This window comes from Chroicocephalus ridibundus, chromosome 1, assembly GCF_963924245.1.
Source record: "Chroicocephalus ridibundus chromosome 1, bChrRid1.1, whole genome shotgun sequence".
Lineage (NCBI taxonomy): Eukaryota > Metazoa > Chordata > Aves > Charadriiformes > Laridae > Chroicocephalus > Chroicocephalus ridibundus.
In genome coordinates, this window is record NC_086284.1 from 157127259 (window position 1) to 157145465 (window position 18207).

Here is an 18207-nt window from a genome sequence, read left to right on the forward strand (position 1 = left end):
TGGCAGAAGAAGTTTTATTTGGGATTTGTTTTCCCTGCCTGGATCGTTGTGGGGGGACAGACTGACATTTGGGCCAGCCCCACTGCAGGGATGAAGGAGAGAAACGAGCTGTCACTTTAGCATCACCGACACGCAAAAAAATATTCATCAAAATGAAGCTTGGCACTGTCTATACAGTTAAAGTGAAGCATGTGGCCAAGTATGTGCAGAATCTGGCTTTTCTTTATACAGTAACAAAATATTGTGCTGGGTTTGTTGGGGGTTTTTTTCTTCACCAGTCACCTTCCATGAAAAACTCCATCTGCTAAACACCACCTACTGCAGTTTATAGCTCTGCAAAGTAAACTTGTGCATGGGCCTGTGAAACAAAATGCCCACTCAGTGCTGGAGCTGTCTGAAATGAAGCTCACAGCAAATGGATGCTAATGTTACCAAAAGAAAAGAGAAAAAACCCAAAACCTACTCTTGAGGAAACTGGATGATGAGTTTCTTAATGGTGTATTGAACACTCAGAGCTGCTCAACAGGAAAAATGTTAGACAATTAAGGCTTTTATGGCAGTATCTTCCCTTTAATTGTGGCCTGCTTAATTGGGTAATCCAATTAATCAGAAAGTCCTAAGGAACCAAGTGAAACCTAATGACACTGAATGACTTTGGTGGCAGCGTAGCAAGGAGGGTAATTACAGAGAAGCTGGCTGCCTATGGATGCCTCAGTCATGCTTGTGTTTCCGTCTTTCAGCCTCAAGCTGATTCTGCGTGTTCCTCTGAGAACTTTCACATCCTTCTATAGCACATATATTTATATATGTATCTATATATATACACACACATCAGTATACACTAGATCAATATCACTGACTCTTTCAGATTTGTGGCTTGCAGCTTCCAGCGCAGCAATTTGGGGGTGCAGGACACCGCCCTGTTCCTGGCCCTGAAGCTGCTTTGCTCAACACCCTGTTCTCCCCCAGGGGGATGGGCTCCCCTTTAGCGATCCTGCTCAAACAGGCAGCTGGGGCGTCAGGCTGGGGGGGACAGAAGTCGGTCTGCCCTGCCTGCCGGGAGGAGGTGAAGCACGGGGAGACCAGTGCCCTGTCTTAAGGACCCCCCCGGTCCTCCCGTGCCCCTCCGGGAGCTGGCACAACAGAGCACTGAAGCGGGGAGCCCCTCCGCCCCAGCCTGCCTACCCCCAGCTACCCACCGCCGTCCCGCAGCCCGGTGGGGCGGGCATCGCCACCAGTGCCGTGCCGTGCCGTGCCGCGCCGCGCCCCCGCCAAAACGCGCCCCGATCCGCGCCAAGCCCCGCCCCCTCCGCGGTAAACCCCGCCCCTCCCCTGCAAGCCCCACCCCCCGAGCGGCTCGCCCCGCCCCATTCCGTGGCGGAGGGCGTGTCTCTCCGCGTCCCCGCCCCCCCGCGGCGTCCCCGCCCCGGAGCCGCCCCCGCCGGCGGCCGGTGCGGCGCGGCTGGGCCGGGCGCCGGGCGGGCGCGGGGCCGCGGCCATGGTGGAGCGCGCAGACGAGGCGCCGCTGCTCTTCTGGGCCGAGGGCCCCGCCGTGTCGGCGCCGCCGCCCCCCGCGGCCGAGGCGGGCGGCGGCGGCGGCGGGCGGCGGCTCGGCGGCAGCTGGAGCGCGGTTCCGTGGGGCGGCGAGGGGCCGGCGGAAGCGGTGGGGCCGCCGCGGCCGGAGGCGGAGGAGGACCAGATCGTGGCCGTCTTCGTGGTCACCTTCGACCCCCGCACGGGTGAGGGGCGTCGGTGGCGGGCGGGCTGGGCCGGGGCCTGCGGTGGCCGGGCCTGGGGCTCCCGGTGCCGCCGGCGGAAGATGGATGCGGGCCGGGCTGCCGGTCCCTCGTATCCCTCCCCCCGCCGCCTTTGAGGGCAGCGCCGCCGGACCCCGGTGGAGAGCGACCCGCGGGAGCCGAGCTGCCCTCCGCCCCCGCGGGAGACCGCTGCCTCCCGGCACGGCTGCCGGTCCGCCGTGCCCCGGGCCGGCCTCCCGAGGAGCGCCGTGCTCCAGGGGACCGAGGGCCGGGGGGAGGGGGCGGGATGCCAAAAGCGGAGTATGAGGGGGATTGCGTTTGATCTCCATCCCGCCGAGAAGAATTTATGGCGGGAGGAAGGCGCCGCTCCCGGGAGAGCCGGTGACCCGGGCAGGGCCGGGCGTAGCTCGGCCCCGCAGCGGGACACGGGACAGGGATGCTGGAGACGGCGCTGGGGCACCCCCGGGTGGCCCCGCACGGCGTCCAGGAGTCGGGCCAAGCCTCTGCCCAGCGCTGCCTGGGGGGCACCAACCTGTTGGCAGCATCTTGAGAGCATCCCGCTGTCTCCATGGGGTGGCATGGACCTGCCGGCAGCTCCCGGCCATGGATGGTGGGTACAGCGGGCATGAATCTGGCAGGCACGCAGGGTGCGATCCCCAGCAGCAGCAGCCTGGCTGTGTGTTTCTTGGTGACCTCTGTGTTAGAGGCTGGCCTCTGATGGGATCTCTGGAACTCTTGGTGCTTTGGAGTGGAGTGCTGCGATCCAGGAGAGCAGAGGAGAGGGGCAAGGGAACGTGTTTTCCACCTTTCACTGCCATCTCCATCTCCCTTGGCACTGCTGGACTTCGGTGTTGTATCACTTTTTTACTGACAGAGGTTTTTGGTTTCAGGTCTGCAAATCAACATTTCAGAAAACATCTTAACTTTGTTTACCTTAGCCTTGCGGCTCTAGCAAAATCCAGGAAACAGGATATTATGACACAGTTAGATAGAAAGTTAGCGCCCATCTCGCATCTGTTAACTCAGGTACTGCGCTTAGGGATCTGATGTCCTGAGACAGATCATTGGGTCTTTCAGTTGCCTGGCACCAACCTGGGGTGCAAAGACAAAAGTAGGGGATAGCTGAAAGTCTTGGTACAGTCAGAAAGTTTAGGAAGTAGCTTGGGAGATGCAGGAGCTCGTTTGCATCTGGATCTGGTGGGAGCGAGCTCCTCTCTCCTCTGTAGACAGATACTGTCTCAGCAAATCCATAGCAAAAGTACTAGAGGCAGGAAGAGCTCTGTGAAGCGTGTTGGGGTCCGTCAGAGGAAGGGGGAGGTAACTGCCATCATGCTCGCAAGAGGACCCTGGTAGTGAAGACTGAATCCTGGTCTTGAATGGAAAATCCCAAGGAAGCAGCGAAAAAAAACGGAGGCACAAGTGCGATGTGGTGTCAGAAATGCACGGTGCCAAACAGCATGGACGCTGTGTCCTGAAACACCAGAGGCCTTTTGAGAAGGTACCTGTCAGTGAGAGGTGTCTTCAGTCTAGACGTCAGAGGCTTTTGACTCATCAAAATTCAAAATGAGTTTGGATGTCATCTTTCCAACAGGAGATGGAAAGGGGAGGTGTTTCTCCTAAGTATCCAAAACATGGAAGAGTCTAGATGACTGCAACAACAGCAGGTTGTCTTTCAATCTGAGAGCGTATGCCTTCTATGAAATGGTGAGATTTTCTTGGTTGGCAGAAAGCTGAGCTGTCTCAGGAGTTTGTCTGAACCAGCTGTTGCTTTGAATGAAGTCCAGGGAAAGTTGGGAAACAGCTCTTCTCACATCTGATGTGCAATTAATGCTGGGTGTCATCAGCCTTGGAGCAGCCTGTCAAGTCCAGGAAGATTCAGCCTCCCACTGCTATTCAGCGCTGATGATGAATGTAAGGAGCATGGTGGGACTGTGAGGAACACATCAACAAATGGCAGCTTCACAGGTGGAGGGCAGAGTGCCCTATGGAAGATGTGGACTTGGAAAAAAGATCATGAAGCTGCAGTGGTGTGAACTTGCTAGGGTCAGAAAGAGGATGTGAGAATTCCATCACACCACATCAGATGGTGTGAAGGACTTCTGTAATGTTCATAAGGGTATCTGGTCCTTGTGTGTGACTTAAAGGAGATGATCCAGTTGGTGTCTGAGCTGGAAACCTGCTTGATGCTGCCCAGGAAAAACACAGCAGCTTTGGTAGCTGCTTTGGTAGCTTGCTCTCAAGCATGTGAAAGGCAGAGTTTCTGTTGGTGGCTGGGAGGGTAGTAACTCCAGGTGATGTCGACACAAATACAGGCAAGCAATTGGGTGAGAGATGTTTTACTGTAGAAGGATGAAGTGGTGACTAGGCTAATAAAGAACACAAGAGCTTCTCTCCTAAAATTCCCTCCCAAGAGCTTGAAGCAGACAAGCTCAGCGTATCCAGCAGTTGCAAGTGATGAGTTCGTGAAGGTAGGCTGTGGGGTTGCCAGGCCAGTTACGGTTCCAGTATCCCTGGGACTCTGTCAATGTTTATGTGAGTGCCCGAACATAAGAGCCAGAGGCAGCTTCTACATCAGTGCTGCTGTCCTCACCTCCAGCATGGTGAACATTGTGGCACTTGAGAAAGAGTTCTTTTCACCGCTATTACAAAGACGGCTCTTGCATTAACGCAGCAAGCAGACTGTAAATCAAGTGCAGAATGGTGTCAGCCCGGGAGCCAACCATGCCGTCTTCTTGTTGCTCCCTGGCCTTTGGCAGTCCCCTCCTTCAGGGAGTGACGAGTTGTGAATGCTCTGACACCTCAAAAAGCATGAGCACCGCGTCTACGCAAACACTGCCCCTTAAAGAGCATCGTCACAAGGGGCTTTAATGAGGCTGCTGAATTTCCCAGTGTGGGTGTTCCCTTGGGTGGGTCGTAAGAGAAGACCCAACTCTGTCTTGGGCAGCCATGGGGATATATCTGGTAGGTGTGACTAACTTGTCATTAGGTTTGAGCACGTGTGCTTTCCAAGACTCATACTTGCCTTGGGTAAAACAAGTGGGGAAAAAAAATAGAACAATAAATTTTGCTTTCTGAGGGAGATAAATAAAGATGAAGGAAAGTCCGTGGCTGCATCAACTCTGTTAGATCAGAATAGTTGAAAAGAAGCTGAACCTTCTTAGCCCTTTTTCTGTGATGCAGATGATGGTAGTCAACCTTGTGGAGGTCCCACACAGTCTGTTGGCTTAAAGGGTAATGTGAGTAATGGAGGGAGACGGAGGGAAGAGAGGGAAGTAATCTGTTTTGCACCAGGGAACATGCAAATATGCTGTTTTTCTGTCATGCATTTCTTCTATGCAGGAAACAGAGCCAGTGTGATGGCTAAGTCACACTTCGTACTTCTTGTGCCCTGGCATTGCACAGCTGAGGACCCTAAAGGTCTTGGGAAACATCTAATAGTGAGGAGGGCCGGGTGATGACCACCAAATTCTAGTGCCATCATCACTTCTGTAAGGATGTGAAAATCCAGGGGAGAGCAAATACAAGAGAAAGAATAACCTTAACTTTGCACACCAGAAACTGAGAGTGCTGGTTCTGACCTGGCCTGTAGCTGGGAGATAGCTGCCAAGAGATCTCCAGATTTCACTCTCGGCACTTGCCCGCTCTCTAACCCTGGGTGACTCTCGCTTGGAAAGTTTCCCCTTGCACACGAGAGCTGCTTTCTGTGTAGGGAAGGGCAATGCTTCCTGTTTTTCTACAACATTGCTCCCTCCTCCGGTTTCTCGGACAGGCTGGCAGTCGCTATCGCGTCTGGGTGAAGTCTCTCCTTTGTTTGCTCTACTGTTTCACCGGACTGACTTTCTTAATATTTTTTTTTTTTAATCTCCGCGTTTGTTCTCCAACTGCCACGTCACCCGTACGTTCATAGGGCAAGGTGGCGCGAGGAGCTGCCAGGAGCGCAGGTGTGGGTTGCTTGTGACAGGGGGAAAAAAAAAAAATAGCTGCGTGATATGCGAGTTGGTTTTGTGGTTACAAGTAGGGTAAGGATCTGTTTCAAGACATCTTTTCCTACCTTCCTGCTGCAGAACAGTCACTGTTCGGGCCATGTCCACTTCAACACCTCTATAGTGAGTATTCTCCCTGACAGTAGTCTTTGTGACCAAACTGAACCAAGTCAAACAGTTGCCCTTGCTCAATGGTGCTCCTGCATATTGATCTATGAATCTATAGGTAATGACCTGTAAGTGATTCTCTGCAATGCAAGACTTAAAAGCAAATCTGGCTTTAACCACAATTTCATGGTTAAGAGGCAACAGTCTTAAGAGCTGATTTCCTCAGTCTTTCAAGGAAGGGTCTTGTGCCTTTAAAAACACACACACAAAACCCCAAACAACAAAAGCCAACATCTATATATAATATGCAAAAACTACAGGGGACCGCACAGGCTGACATGATGTCACTGGCTTTCTCTGCCAGCCTTTCACACGCCTCAGAGGCGAAGATGCTTTATAGCAGAGCTCTGTGGTTTGGTTTGGCGTGTGATTGCACAGAGCTGTGCTCGGGGTCACGAGGCTGCCGCTTGCTCCCCAGCCAGCCCGGCTCTGCGGGAGAGGTCCCCTTGCGGACTAGCAGTGGTTAGTTGGATGCAAAACCTCTCCTGTTGCCACGCTTAACGCTGTTGGGTTTTGTTTTGGTTTTGTTTTTTTTTTTTTTAACTCCTTGCCAAGCAGGGTTGGGGGAGGTCTGCTGAATACGGTATGTGAGAAGAAAAATAGCCTGTTTAAATGTCAGTAGCTAAGCCCAATTCCTGTGCGAGAGTGCATGCATATACTTGTGCAGTATGAGTAATGACACAACAGACAGGCTTCAGAAATGAAGCCTCATATTTAAATCTCTCTAAAAGGTTCGGCTGCACGTAAGGTCCTTCCAAATGTACGCTGTTTGTGCAAGCACAGCTGGGATGCTTACCCCAAAGCATCGTCTCGGTGCATCTGCCATTGCATTATACTGAGGAATGTTTGTTTGCTTTGTTGTTAATCCGAAATAGCATTCCTTCCAATGCTGTTGCTATGGGCAGGCTGACAGAGAACAGGAATTCAGTGGGTAAACCTGGAGCACATCTCGGTGCAGCGGGAGTGGCCAGATGAGCAGGTTAGGCTCTGAAGTGCTGGCATGGGAAAGCAGAAGTCCCCCTTTTTTGTCCTTGGTAAACTTGCCAGCAGCGGGGCAGGATTTCATCAGCTTTAGGGACTTTTTATGACTTCTCTGATATCATCTCTTCCAGGATCAGGCTCCTCAGGTGGCCTTTTCCACTGAATAGCTGCATGCTTTCTAGCTGGGTTGGCAGGTGACAGATGTTTGCTAATCTTGATCTAGCTTATAATTTATGTGCTTTTTTTGTTTGGTTATTCTAGCATGCACAAACATCTTGCAGTACTTGGATCACCTCAGCCACCATATAAAGCTAACTCCTCCTACCCTAAGCTAATCATGAGAGATTCCAGGGAGAAGTAGTGATGATTGGGGTGCTGGCTTAGGGGTTTCTGTTTGACCAGCCCTGCCAAGCATAAGCCCAAGGAGGATGATGACGGTGGTATGAGCTTATCACAGAAATGCATCCTAAAAAGCTGCAGCTTTGGGTTCTTTCTGTATCAGATCCTCGTTTAGACACCCTGAGTGGAACAGTGTTAATATCATACATAGCTCATACACTGTCAGGTAAAATTAAGCTTATAAAGGATAAACCCACAAAATAGCACTAGCTTCAGAAACAGCTCAGAAAGTTCTGCAATAGCTGGGTGTTGTGCTGCAACAAGTAACGTTTGCAAGAGGTATACGGAGTATAGTACATCAGCTACCATCTGTGACAACTGGGAGTTCAGGAGTTGCATCAGTGCACTGTAACTGGCATCCCAGTGATGTAAAAGCAGCAGCTTGCTGTTGCTGCTGTTTGCCCTTTAGAAATTAGTACTGTGTCCATGTTTACCCAAATAAATTTGCTTTTCTGCAGGCAACATGGTAGAGTGGTGTTTACCCCAAGATATTGATTTGGAAGGCGTGGAATTCAAATCAATGGCAAGCGGGTCCCACAAAATCCAGTCAGATTTCATGTGAGTATGTCTGAGCTATGTTACTTCATCTTTCTCTTAGCTATACATCTACACCACCATCCCTTAATTCAGAACGTGCAAGAAAAACGGCATCTATCAAGTTAAGTTCCTGCATAAACATGCTGCTAAACTCTATCTAGATGAGCCAGAGATACTCTTGCAATACTCTCAACATCATATCAAGTAGCAGCTAGCTGCGTGGGATCCACTGTATGACAGCTTTTAGTGGTGGAGGTCCCCTGGTGAATGGGGTAGGGCAGCTTCTCAGTGGTGTGCAATTTTTTTGCGGACTGGGCAAATCATACTGCACTACCCCTACTGGGACTGTCAGCGGAGGCCCAGGGTGAAGGGAGAGAATGGCAGAACTGAAATGGGAAGGATTTTGCAGGAACTGGACTTGGAAAAAAGTTCTTAATTCTGCCAGTGCCTTTGGATCCTTTAAACGTGGTGATAAACAGTCCTTGCTCACTCTTTTCTGCTCACTCCTTCCTTCAGTGCTAGGAATTTTCTCCCTTCCCATCCCTTTACTAGCCCAGTGTTGCAACACAGCAATGCCTTGCAATGAATTGCACTGTCACAATTTCATTGGTCAGGAATAACAGTTACTTTCTCAAAGGCGTGCGAACTTACCCTTGCACTCCAGCTAGAGTATGCTTCCATGGGCTGGTGCCCCATTGACTGGGTCCTGCATCCTCTGTGGGTCATCCTTCCAAATTCTTTCCTTGCTTGTGTTATCAGCCTGTGATGTGGCTGGTAAGGCCTTTAGTGGTAGAGGCACTGGGAACTCTTGTCTTAAATGTCCTGCCTTGTTCCCGAGAAGGCTAGGACACCATAGGTGTATTTTTAGTGGTCAGTTATCTTTGTTTTTTCCCCTGCCCTCTTTTTAACATTAACCTTTCTGTCAAATATTTGTCCCCAGTTATTTCCGGAAAGGGCTCTGTTTTGGCCTGGCCTGTTTTGCCAACATGCCTGTGGAGAGTGAGTTAGAGCGTGGTGCCCGCATGAAGTCCGTGGGGATTCTCTCCCCTTCCTACACCCTGCTGTATAGGTACATGCACTTCCTGGAGAACCAGGTCAGGTAAGTTCCCGTGGGGATGGGACTGGTCGCTCCTTGCCTGGGAGAGGTAATGTTGCCTTGACAGAACGGTTTTAGGCATGAGTGAGAATTTGGCTACAATGTTGAACTTGTGATTTCCTCAAATGACAGCTTCTCCAGAAAGATTTACAGGTTCACAACGGGAAGGAAACAAGGACGTTATTAGCAGCATTCTGTTGATTGCTAACAGGCTAGTCAAATGCTATCCAAACCCCACTTATTTTGTGGGGACAGAAGCCTCAAGGGGAAGGTTGAGAGGACAAGAAGTTCTTTTCTGCTTCTGAAAACCATTTTACTAAGGGCTTAGAAAAGGCTTCTAAACCTATGACGGTTATGCCGGCTAGTTGTGTGCCTCAGCTGTGTTGAGTGGGCCTGGCAGGGAAAATGATGATGTTAGAAGGGAAAGCTGTTCCTACCTGAGCATAGTTTAAAACAGGATCAGTCTCATGCATACATCAGCTCACTCTCTGCTTCGGTCCTGCCCGTGTTCTCGGTCTGCACTGAAGGTTGGTGTTACTCCTGATGCTTCAGCTGCCCTCCTGGATATGTCTGTGCAACTGAGGCAGCCAAGGCTCCTTTGCTAACTAGGAAAGCAGATGTTGGCTGGGGATGAGGCACTAAATACGCAAAGTCTGGAGACACCACAGCTATCCCCGTTTTTCCCTTTCATTTCCAGACACCAGCTGGAGATGCCAGGGCACTACTCCCATCTAGAGGCGTTCTATGATGACAAGAAAGGAGTTCTCCCTGATAGCAAGGGCACCCCCACCTCTCAGCAACCTGTCCACTGGCTGCCATCCATCCACAGATACATGTACCCAGAGATGAAGGTAAGGCAGGTGCTCTGAGGCTTGCAGGAATGTGCAGTGTGCTGCTGGTCCTTGCTGGTGCCTCGTACTTCTTTATATAAGCAGACCCTCCAGTGCTTTGTAGGCTGCTTTAGGTAAGATTTTGTTACTTGTGCTGTTACAAGCTGCAGTTCTCTGTCATTGCTGTGTGCTGGTCTTGCTCCCACATTTAGACTTAGCATCTGTGCATGTGTCCCTGTTTCACCTCTGAGCTGTTTTCTTCCCTTTCCCTCCACCTGCAGATCACACACCCTGCTGGCTGTATGTCTCAGTTCATCAAATTCTTCGGTGAGCAGATCCTTGTCCTCTGGAAGTTTGCCCTGCTGCGCAAGCGCATATTGATATTTTCACCGCCCCCAGTTGGAGTTGTCTGCTATAGAGGTATGTTTCCAGGGACACCGCAGAGCTCTGATCTAGTAGGTTGAAGCACTGCAGAAATGCCTGTGGGTATTGAGGGGATAGACATCGTGCAGGTCTTCAAAATCCATCGCAACCGTTCCTTGTGAAGATACCGTTCAGCCTGCATTTACCCATTTCCTACAAAATGCTTTTCTTCAGGCCTTTTGGGTAAGGACATACCTGACACTGTCAAACATGGTTCTTGTCAACACAGAACAATAAGAGTGCTGAATGAATTTGTGGAATCTAAAACATGGGATTCCCACAGGAGAACTGATTATTTTCTATCCAAAATTGGATGTGTGGAGAAGTTCTGGTGTTCGGGGACATTTCAAAGCTCTAACCATTGTCTTCATAGAAATGTGCAAGAGAACTGAGTAAGCGGGGTTCAGAATGCCCGTGAGGGAATACTGAAAGCATCTCAGGATGTACTTCTCTTGTCCGCAGTGTATTGCTGCTGTTGCCTTGCCAACGTTTCTCTACCTGGTCTTGGAGGAACTGTCCCAGAGTCCAAACCATTCTTCTATGTAAATGTGGCAGACATAGAAATGCTGGAGACAGAAGTATCCTATGTGGCCTGTAAGTATGATGGATTAGGCATGACGTTTTTAAATTCAGGCTGCAAAATGTCTTGATACACCAGACTGTGGCATAAAACTGATGAGAAATAGGATGTGCACGGAATGACTAACTATGAAAGCAGGAGAGAACAGTTGGTCTGCAGGGAAAGCAACACGCTGCTCTGAAAATCTTCTCTGATTATGGCAGGTACAACAGAAAAGATCTTTGAAGAGAAACGGGATCTCTATGATGTCTATGTGGACAACCAAAATGTGAAGACGCATCATGAGCATCTGCAACCACTCCTGAAAATTAACAATGCTGACAAGGAGAAGTACCGACGGCTCAATGACCAGAGGTAATAAAAGATATCTGAGTGGTCCTGGTCCTAATAGGACAGCAGTGCGATGTGAGATAAAGAGGACTCTGCTCCTTTGTCCTTTCTTTGTTGTCTTAGTATTTTCAAAGTTTCCCACTGCTTCAGCTCATCTCTTTGAGATTCTGGTTCTACTGTAGTTGATTGCTTTGAGAGTCCATGGGCACTCCGCACACATACGATCCCTCTGCCTGATGGAGCAGGTAGAACGCAGGCAGAGAAGCAGAGGTTGTGACTCACCATTGGTTCACCACTGATCAGTAGCAGAACTGAAAACAGCCTGACTTCTAGACTGGTGTCTTAGGACTACCCTGTTGCTTCAGATATCGAGGCAACAGTGCTAATCTGATTTGTCTCCAAGAAATGGATGTGAAGTTTTTAGTTGTAATCTTTGTCTTCTCATAATGCTTTGAGGTTCGCTGTAGGTAAGTGCATTTAATCTGTCTCCCTTCTCTCAGGCAGATGTTAATGTATTCTCAAGAAGTGGGTGAAGATTGTAGCTCCTGTGAAGAGGACCTTTTCATCTTGTGAGTGGCTACCTGCAATACTTAGTTGGTCACTGTTAGGTTTAGGGAGCCTTTTTCACTGATTCCCTGTTGTGCTGGTTAACATTAATTCCATAGTCAGCTGTCTTCCCCTTGGGATCCAAGAACCAAACTGTCTCATCCGCTTCAGATCATCTTCCTTTTGATTTGAGAAGCCAAATGAAGCCATATTAGTCTCCGCTCAGGTCTCTTAAGTGCGGGGAGGAGACGGGTATTTTTAAAACACAATTAGAATTCTAAGAATCCCTTCCTGTTTTTGAAAACATAAGCACCATGGGACTTCTCATGCCAGAACACTTGGCTGAGGAAAGGACAACGTCTGTGGGAAGCAAGCACTGTACCATGCTGGAGGAGGTACAGGGTGGAGATAAGACCTGTATATGAAGGATTGGCCCATTGATGTGGCTGGCTTTGTACTTGGCAAACAGAGGAACCAGAACTGGGTGGAGTCCGAGGTGCGGAATTAGATGAAAACCACACCTCTCCCACCTTCACTGCCTGTTGCTATTGTTCAGTCTGCAGCAGGTGAGAAGTAATGGGGTGAAACTGTGTGAAGGGCTGTTGGGGCAGCGCTCTGATGGTTGAGCTGCACAGCTGTAGTCAGAGCTCTTCTGAACAGCTGTGCGTGTTCCTCGGAAAGCACTAGGTAAGAAGTAGCTCTCACTGCTGCATTGTGCACCAGTAATGGAGAATTTATTTACCCAGTGGCTTACTAGATGGCTGACGACACTGTTCCCTCCTTTGCATTATAGGAACTGTAGGTCTGGTGTACCCACTTGGTTACCACAAAGTACACATTAGCTGATAACGTGGGTCGCTTCTGAAAAGCGGAATGCCTACTATAAATCGGCCAGACAGAAGTACCGCTGTAAATTACAAGTTACTGCTTTATCTTTGTTTATTCTGTGTCATCCATAGGGTAGGTGGAAAACTACTCCAAAGTCACCTCAGAAGGGGGGAGCTATGATTAAGGGGTGTTAAATGCAGTTCTGTGGCTCTGCTGCCTGTTTGCTAAATATGCTATCTTTTGGGGGGGTCCAATGCCATCATCTCAGCTGACTTTATCCTATAGGTTTTTCATGGAGCAGAACAACCGCATATTTCAGACGCTGATGGAGGTGTCAGCCAGCCAGGACAAGACACTGACAGCTGACCACGCACGAGGCATGGGCCTGGATCCCCAAGGGGATCGAAGTTTCCTTATGGACCTGCTGGAAGTGTATGGCATTGATGTTATGCTAGTCATTGACAACCCCTGCTGCACTTAAACCAAGGGCAAGAGAGATGGGGAGCAAAGATCACTTTTAAAGACTACCAGACATTGCTTAGGAGGATCACTGGAATGCACCGCAGCCACTGGACGGATCTCATTTTATTTAATAACTTTATATGGAGGATATTTATAATTTTAAAACAAAATGTGATTTTATTTTCTCCCCCTCCACTTCCCAATGAGTACCTCCTCCATTTTTTTTTTGTCTCCCTTTCTCTTTCATTTGTGTTTGTTTTTGTTTTGCTCAGATAGGACCAGTGGCACCTTTGCACCAGTCCTCACTGGTGCAGTGACAGCTAGGTTTTGGCCTAGCCTGAATACCTGAGGGCTGACTTCAGGAAAGCACTTTGTCTGATGGGGACCAATGTGAAATGCTGTAGCTGAGCTCTCACGACTTGACTGGAAAACCCTGCTATCATCCCCTCTTCCACTTGGGGACTGAAGAGAGCTTCAGCAGAGGCTGTTAGCGGCCCAGTCTCATAAAACATCTCCTGTCCTACCATGTTTATTGGTGGGGACAGTTTAACCAATGATAAAAAACAGAACTCCTTTAAACACCCCTCACCCAACTTCTAGCAGCTGAGTTGGAATAATGTTACCATTCTTTGTCAATGGCAGAAGCAAGTTTGGGATAAGGGGGTGCTACAGGATCTTATGACTTACCGGAGCAGCACGGTTTCACGTCCAGCGTTTGAGGTGGTGTAAACTGGCAAAGACTATACTACTGACTACCTATCTCATAGCTGGAGAAGAGCACCATCTCTACTTAAACCCCTCCTTCCACTTCCTCTGGTTTTCAGTTGCATCACACCTGCTGCTTTGGTTCGAAATCTTCAAACCAGCAAGACGGTCTCACATTTAACAGGGACCAACATCACTGAGCCACCTTGCAGCCGCTATGCTCTCCAGCCTCAGCTCAGATGGAGCTGGGCGGGATTGGGTTGATTAAGTATGCTTTAACTAATGTCACTAGCCCTTCCTTTGTAGCAGATGGTACCTGTCACTCCTGTGCTTTAACGTTGTCTGCTGATCCTCCTTTTCTCACGCAGCCTTCAGCACTGCCTGCCGCTGTCCTTGGCTTTATGTGAGACCAAGAGCAGTATGTGACCTTTCAGCTGGACCAGCTTTGCAGTTTGCAGGAGGTTCCTTTTGAGTTCAGTGTTCTTAACTGGCAGAGCAACGCAGACAGAAGCAATGTCTAACAGCAAGCCTTTTCTTTTTCCTGAGCAGAGAAGCTGTAAAACCAGATGAACAGTATTCTTGTGCTGTGGAAAGAACAGGATTCAGTTCATGCAGGGACATTGGTTCCCTCCAGGAAGGCTGTCCCTGTAAGAGTAATCCTTTGGCCGTGCTAAATCCAAGAATGATACTGTGGGTTCTAGGTGTGATGTACTGTTTTGCCCCAAATTCTTCAGCCAGTAGTAGCATCAGCTTTAAGCTAACTGTTCTTCTTGAACTGTGGCTATAGCTAATTAGCTGCTGCTTCTACTGTAATAGACTTCAGCACCCTTAAAGCCTTTCTGCAGTTTGTAGAAATGCGAACTGTAGTGGATGTATCCATTTATCTTAGCATTTTATAGGCTGAGAGAGAGCCTGAACCACCAAAGTCTCACCTGCTAATTCCTTTTAAAACAGCTGAAGCAAATATTCTCCAAGTAGACCTTCTGTGGATTGTCTCCCTCTGGAAGGAAGGAGGCTGGCATGGCTTGTTTTTCCTTTGAAGGCCGTCTGGAGCCAAGGAGTAGTTTTGCTTGCTGTGGATTCAGAGGTTTTAGTGAGGTGTGGGATCAGGGGCCTCACAAGGCTTAGTGCACAGTTCATCGCTATGAGCTTCAGCATATTATGTTCCTGTGATCTGCCTGTCTCAGAGCAGTCACTCCCTTGCCTGCTTTTTCAGGGCTTTGGATGTTTTTGTACAGGAAAAATCATGCTGCTGCGTCTTATACTGCCAGTTGCTCATAACTGTAACATAATCATCCTTGGCAGGTAGGGGAAAAAAAATGGAGAAAGAGGAAAAAGTGGAGCTGAATATCATTTAATGGAAAAGACCAGTCCTTTTCCTTAAGAAAGTCTTTGTTTTTAAATTGACATCTCTATTGTAGAAGTGACCCACAATCTCCATGCTTTTTTCTAATTTCCACTTTAGTTTTAACATGCTGTCTGCGGTGAAGATCGCTGAGGAAGTATAGCTGGCACTGTATTGCTGTCACTTACTTAACTTCCTTCAGATGCAAAAAAGGGAACTCTAGTAATTCTTCCTCTCACTTTCTTGAACGTTTAGCTGTGGTCAGCTGTTAATGACTTTCTGTTCTCTGTGCTATCAGTAATTCTTTTGTTGAACTAAATTGGAACAAACCTTTAATTTGTCGTTGAAATTTTACGGCCTCTGCAGTCAGAGGCTTTCTAACACCCTGCATTAGGACACTGTGTTTACAAGCTGTCAGAACATCAGGTCTACTAGACAGCACTGCTAGAGTCCACCGAGCAGAGCCTCCTGAAATCGCCATTTGACACTTACTTAACATCTGCTTTCCAGAAACTAGGTCTTCAGTTGCTAGAAGGAGGGTGGGTGCAGAAGCGTCAAAGCAAGCAGATTTGTAAGCAGACTGTAAAAGTAGCATCCATGCGCCATCCCAGCTGGACAGCTGCAGCCTATTTTGCTCTTCCTTGTAATTTTACTTCTCTACAGCCTCTCTTGGCAGGTGACTGCTACAAAAGACAGAAAACGGAACAAAAAGAATTCTCTGTCCTAACCCTTCCTTATTTGATTCACTGCAAAAGAACTTTCCACCTGCACTCTTTTTCTAATAGACACTGCTTTAATTGTTGTGTGTGGAAAATCCTTGATAAATAGGTACATAATACAAACAAATGGCTACAGCTTGGGCCATAAGGGCTTGTTGAACAGGCTGGTTTTGTTTGGAACCAACTTTACTGAATCTTATCTTTCTGGGAGAGAACATAATTCAAGGTAAAACAGTTAAGTGCATACATTTAAAATCCCCTCCTTGGCACTTAATAGTTGCAATAGTTTTGAATACTAGGAGCTGGAAGGGAGACAGTTACTTAGTGTATTTTGAACTAAAAGCGGGAGAAAAGTGTGGAATAAGGTAGGATATTGCTGATTAGAACAAAAATCCTCTTCTCCATTGGAAGTACTTTGCCTTTACAGTGGTGCCTTCAATGTCTTTGGTGTGATGTCTCTGGTCAGTTGCTTGTGATCAGAGCCCATGCTGAATGGTGGTTACAGTAACCATGTATGTACCCTGTGCCCTAGTAGACAGTCTGGTATGTTCCTCTCTTTAACACCCAAGTTGTAGTACAGCCATTGCAGGTTCTCAATTGGTACTTGCTTGAGTTTAAACAGGAGAGCAAGAGCTTCCTAGCTGCATCTTAACACAAGTTGCAAATAAATGTATAATCAAGTAAAGAATTATTACTACTTGTACTATCTGGATTGGATATATTATTGAATTATACTATCTTGGGAGAGAAATAAAAGCTAGGTTTTCAATCTGAACAAGGGACAGCATGCTAGACACTTAAATCATGCAAAAGTCTTCTCACTGCAAGGTTAGGCCAAGCTGCGTAGAACCACATACAACTAACAGCTCTAATGGACATCAGGAAAAAGGCATTTTATGAATTAAGAGTTCAGATTTGTCTTAGAGACATGCTAATACCTTCTTTTCTAGCACATATGAAGTGGTTACTCTAATGTATGTTAGAGCTAATGGTCATGTGTCTCACAGGAGATGAGCTCGCCTATCCGTCATCCTTAAGGGCAGCAGAAAGTTCCATCACCTTTTCAAGGGAAAGTAACTTACTGTACAGCTTATTCTGTAAAGCAGTGCTACTCTAATACTTTTTCCATTTTAAGAACTACCAAAGTTAATGGACAAAAAGCTAGGAGTAGCAGTGGCCCTCTTGGTGACAGACTATGCAAGGGACAGGCACGCTTTGCTCTGGGAGGGGGAAAGGCAGTGGTTTCTGGAATAGCAGGGCAAGAGCATTTTGTCCTAATGCAAAAGTCTAGGTACAAAGCATGCGTACTAACGCACATTTTCTCATCACAGCTATTCTAACCTAGTTGCTGTCTCCTTTCTGCTCCCCCCCCCACGAGCTAGTGGTCTAGCGATTATGGGAGAAGACAACACGTTAAGTCCTTTGTGAGGGACTGAAATGTAGTGACTTAACAGAATAGTACAGCTGTCTGAAACAGAGGGTGCTAAATGCCTGTGAACCAGGATTTCAGGTCCTGGTTAATGCAACATGTCATTCAAACGGGAATGTTTAATCGTGGTTTAAACAAACAGGTGCCTTGGGCTGGTCCATCATTAGGTTGTTATCCTTTCTATTTATTTATTTTACAGTATTTAAGTCCTTCTAGAATGGACTGTAAATTGAAGCCAGGATAAGTGTTTTCATGAGTGGGACCTACGATTCTACTCCTGCTTCCCGTCTTGGAGTTCATACAAAGAAAGTTGTTTGTTTTGCTGTCAGAAATATGAGAACTGAGCCCTTTCCTCAACACTGTAGATAGCGGATTCAGCCCCTGCTTATTTTATGTAATGTTTTCCTCACACCTCCCCTCTCAATGTTGCAGTTCAGAAGTCTAGAACCACTCCACACTGGAAGACCTCTGAATTGTAGAGGAAGGGGAAAAAATTACTTGACTGGTATTCATACAAGCTACTCAGCTTATGCTGATACAAATATTTAAAAATCAGCCTGTGTCTCGGACAACCCTTGGTACTTTAACATCAGAGCAGCATTAACAAGACCAATTCTGAAGGGAGCTCTTGGTTACCCTCAGGCAAGGAATCACACTGCAGTGGGAGCTGCGTGTCTGATACTACGGAAGAGAATTAGTCATTTTCCCTGTAAAATGGTACAGATGAGCCAGAAGTTAGTTCTTATCATCTCGCCCCTAGCGGCAGGCTGGTTGTAGTCCTAACAGCTCTGATGTTGTTTGCATCTTGCAGATGTGTGGTTGCTCTCATAGGCCTGTGGCTGTGTAGAGAAACTGCTTACTAAAACATGGGTATTTTTTAAATACAATTAAAGCTTACCTTTTTGAAATGGCTGCTGCCTTGTCTTTCCTGCCACTTGAGCAGAAGCATTGCTAATTTTATTACAGAAGCATCAGCTTGATGAAAAACTCAACTGCTGAGAACCGCCCCTGACTCCGAGACAGTGGCTGCAGAGCAACGTTCCGGCTGTCTCTGTGGCAAGCAAAAAGAGCAGAGCCCAGCCCAGCCAA

The 18207-nt window shown here is 48.0% G+C and overlaps 1 protein-coding gene across 1 annotated transcript; it reads left to right on the forward strand.

Moving 5' to 3' along the window:
* Positions 1 to 1463: 1463 nt before the first annotated feature.
* Positions 1464 to 17881, forward strand: DENND11 (DENN domain containing 11). The gene is made up of 9 exons (XM_063319851.1): positions 1464 to 1739; positions 7747 to 7846; positions 8766 to 8924; positions 9619 to 9772; positions 10033 to 10171; positions 10637 to 10768; positions 10958 to 11108; positions 11585 to 11653; positions 12744 to 17881. The coding sequence occupies exons 1-9, from the start codon at positions 1499 to 1501 to the stop codon at positions 12937 to 12939; spliced, it is 1341 nt and encodes a 446-aa protein (XP_063175921.1). The 5' UTR covers positions 1464 to 1498; the 3' UTR covers positions 12940 to 17881.
* Positions 17882 to 18207: the final 326 nt, after the last annotated feature.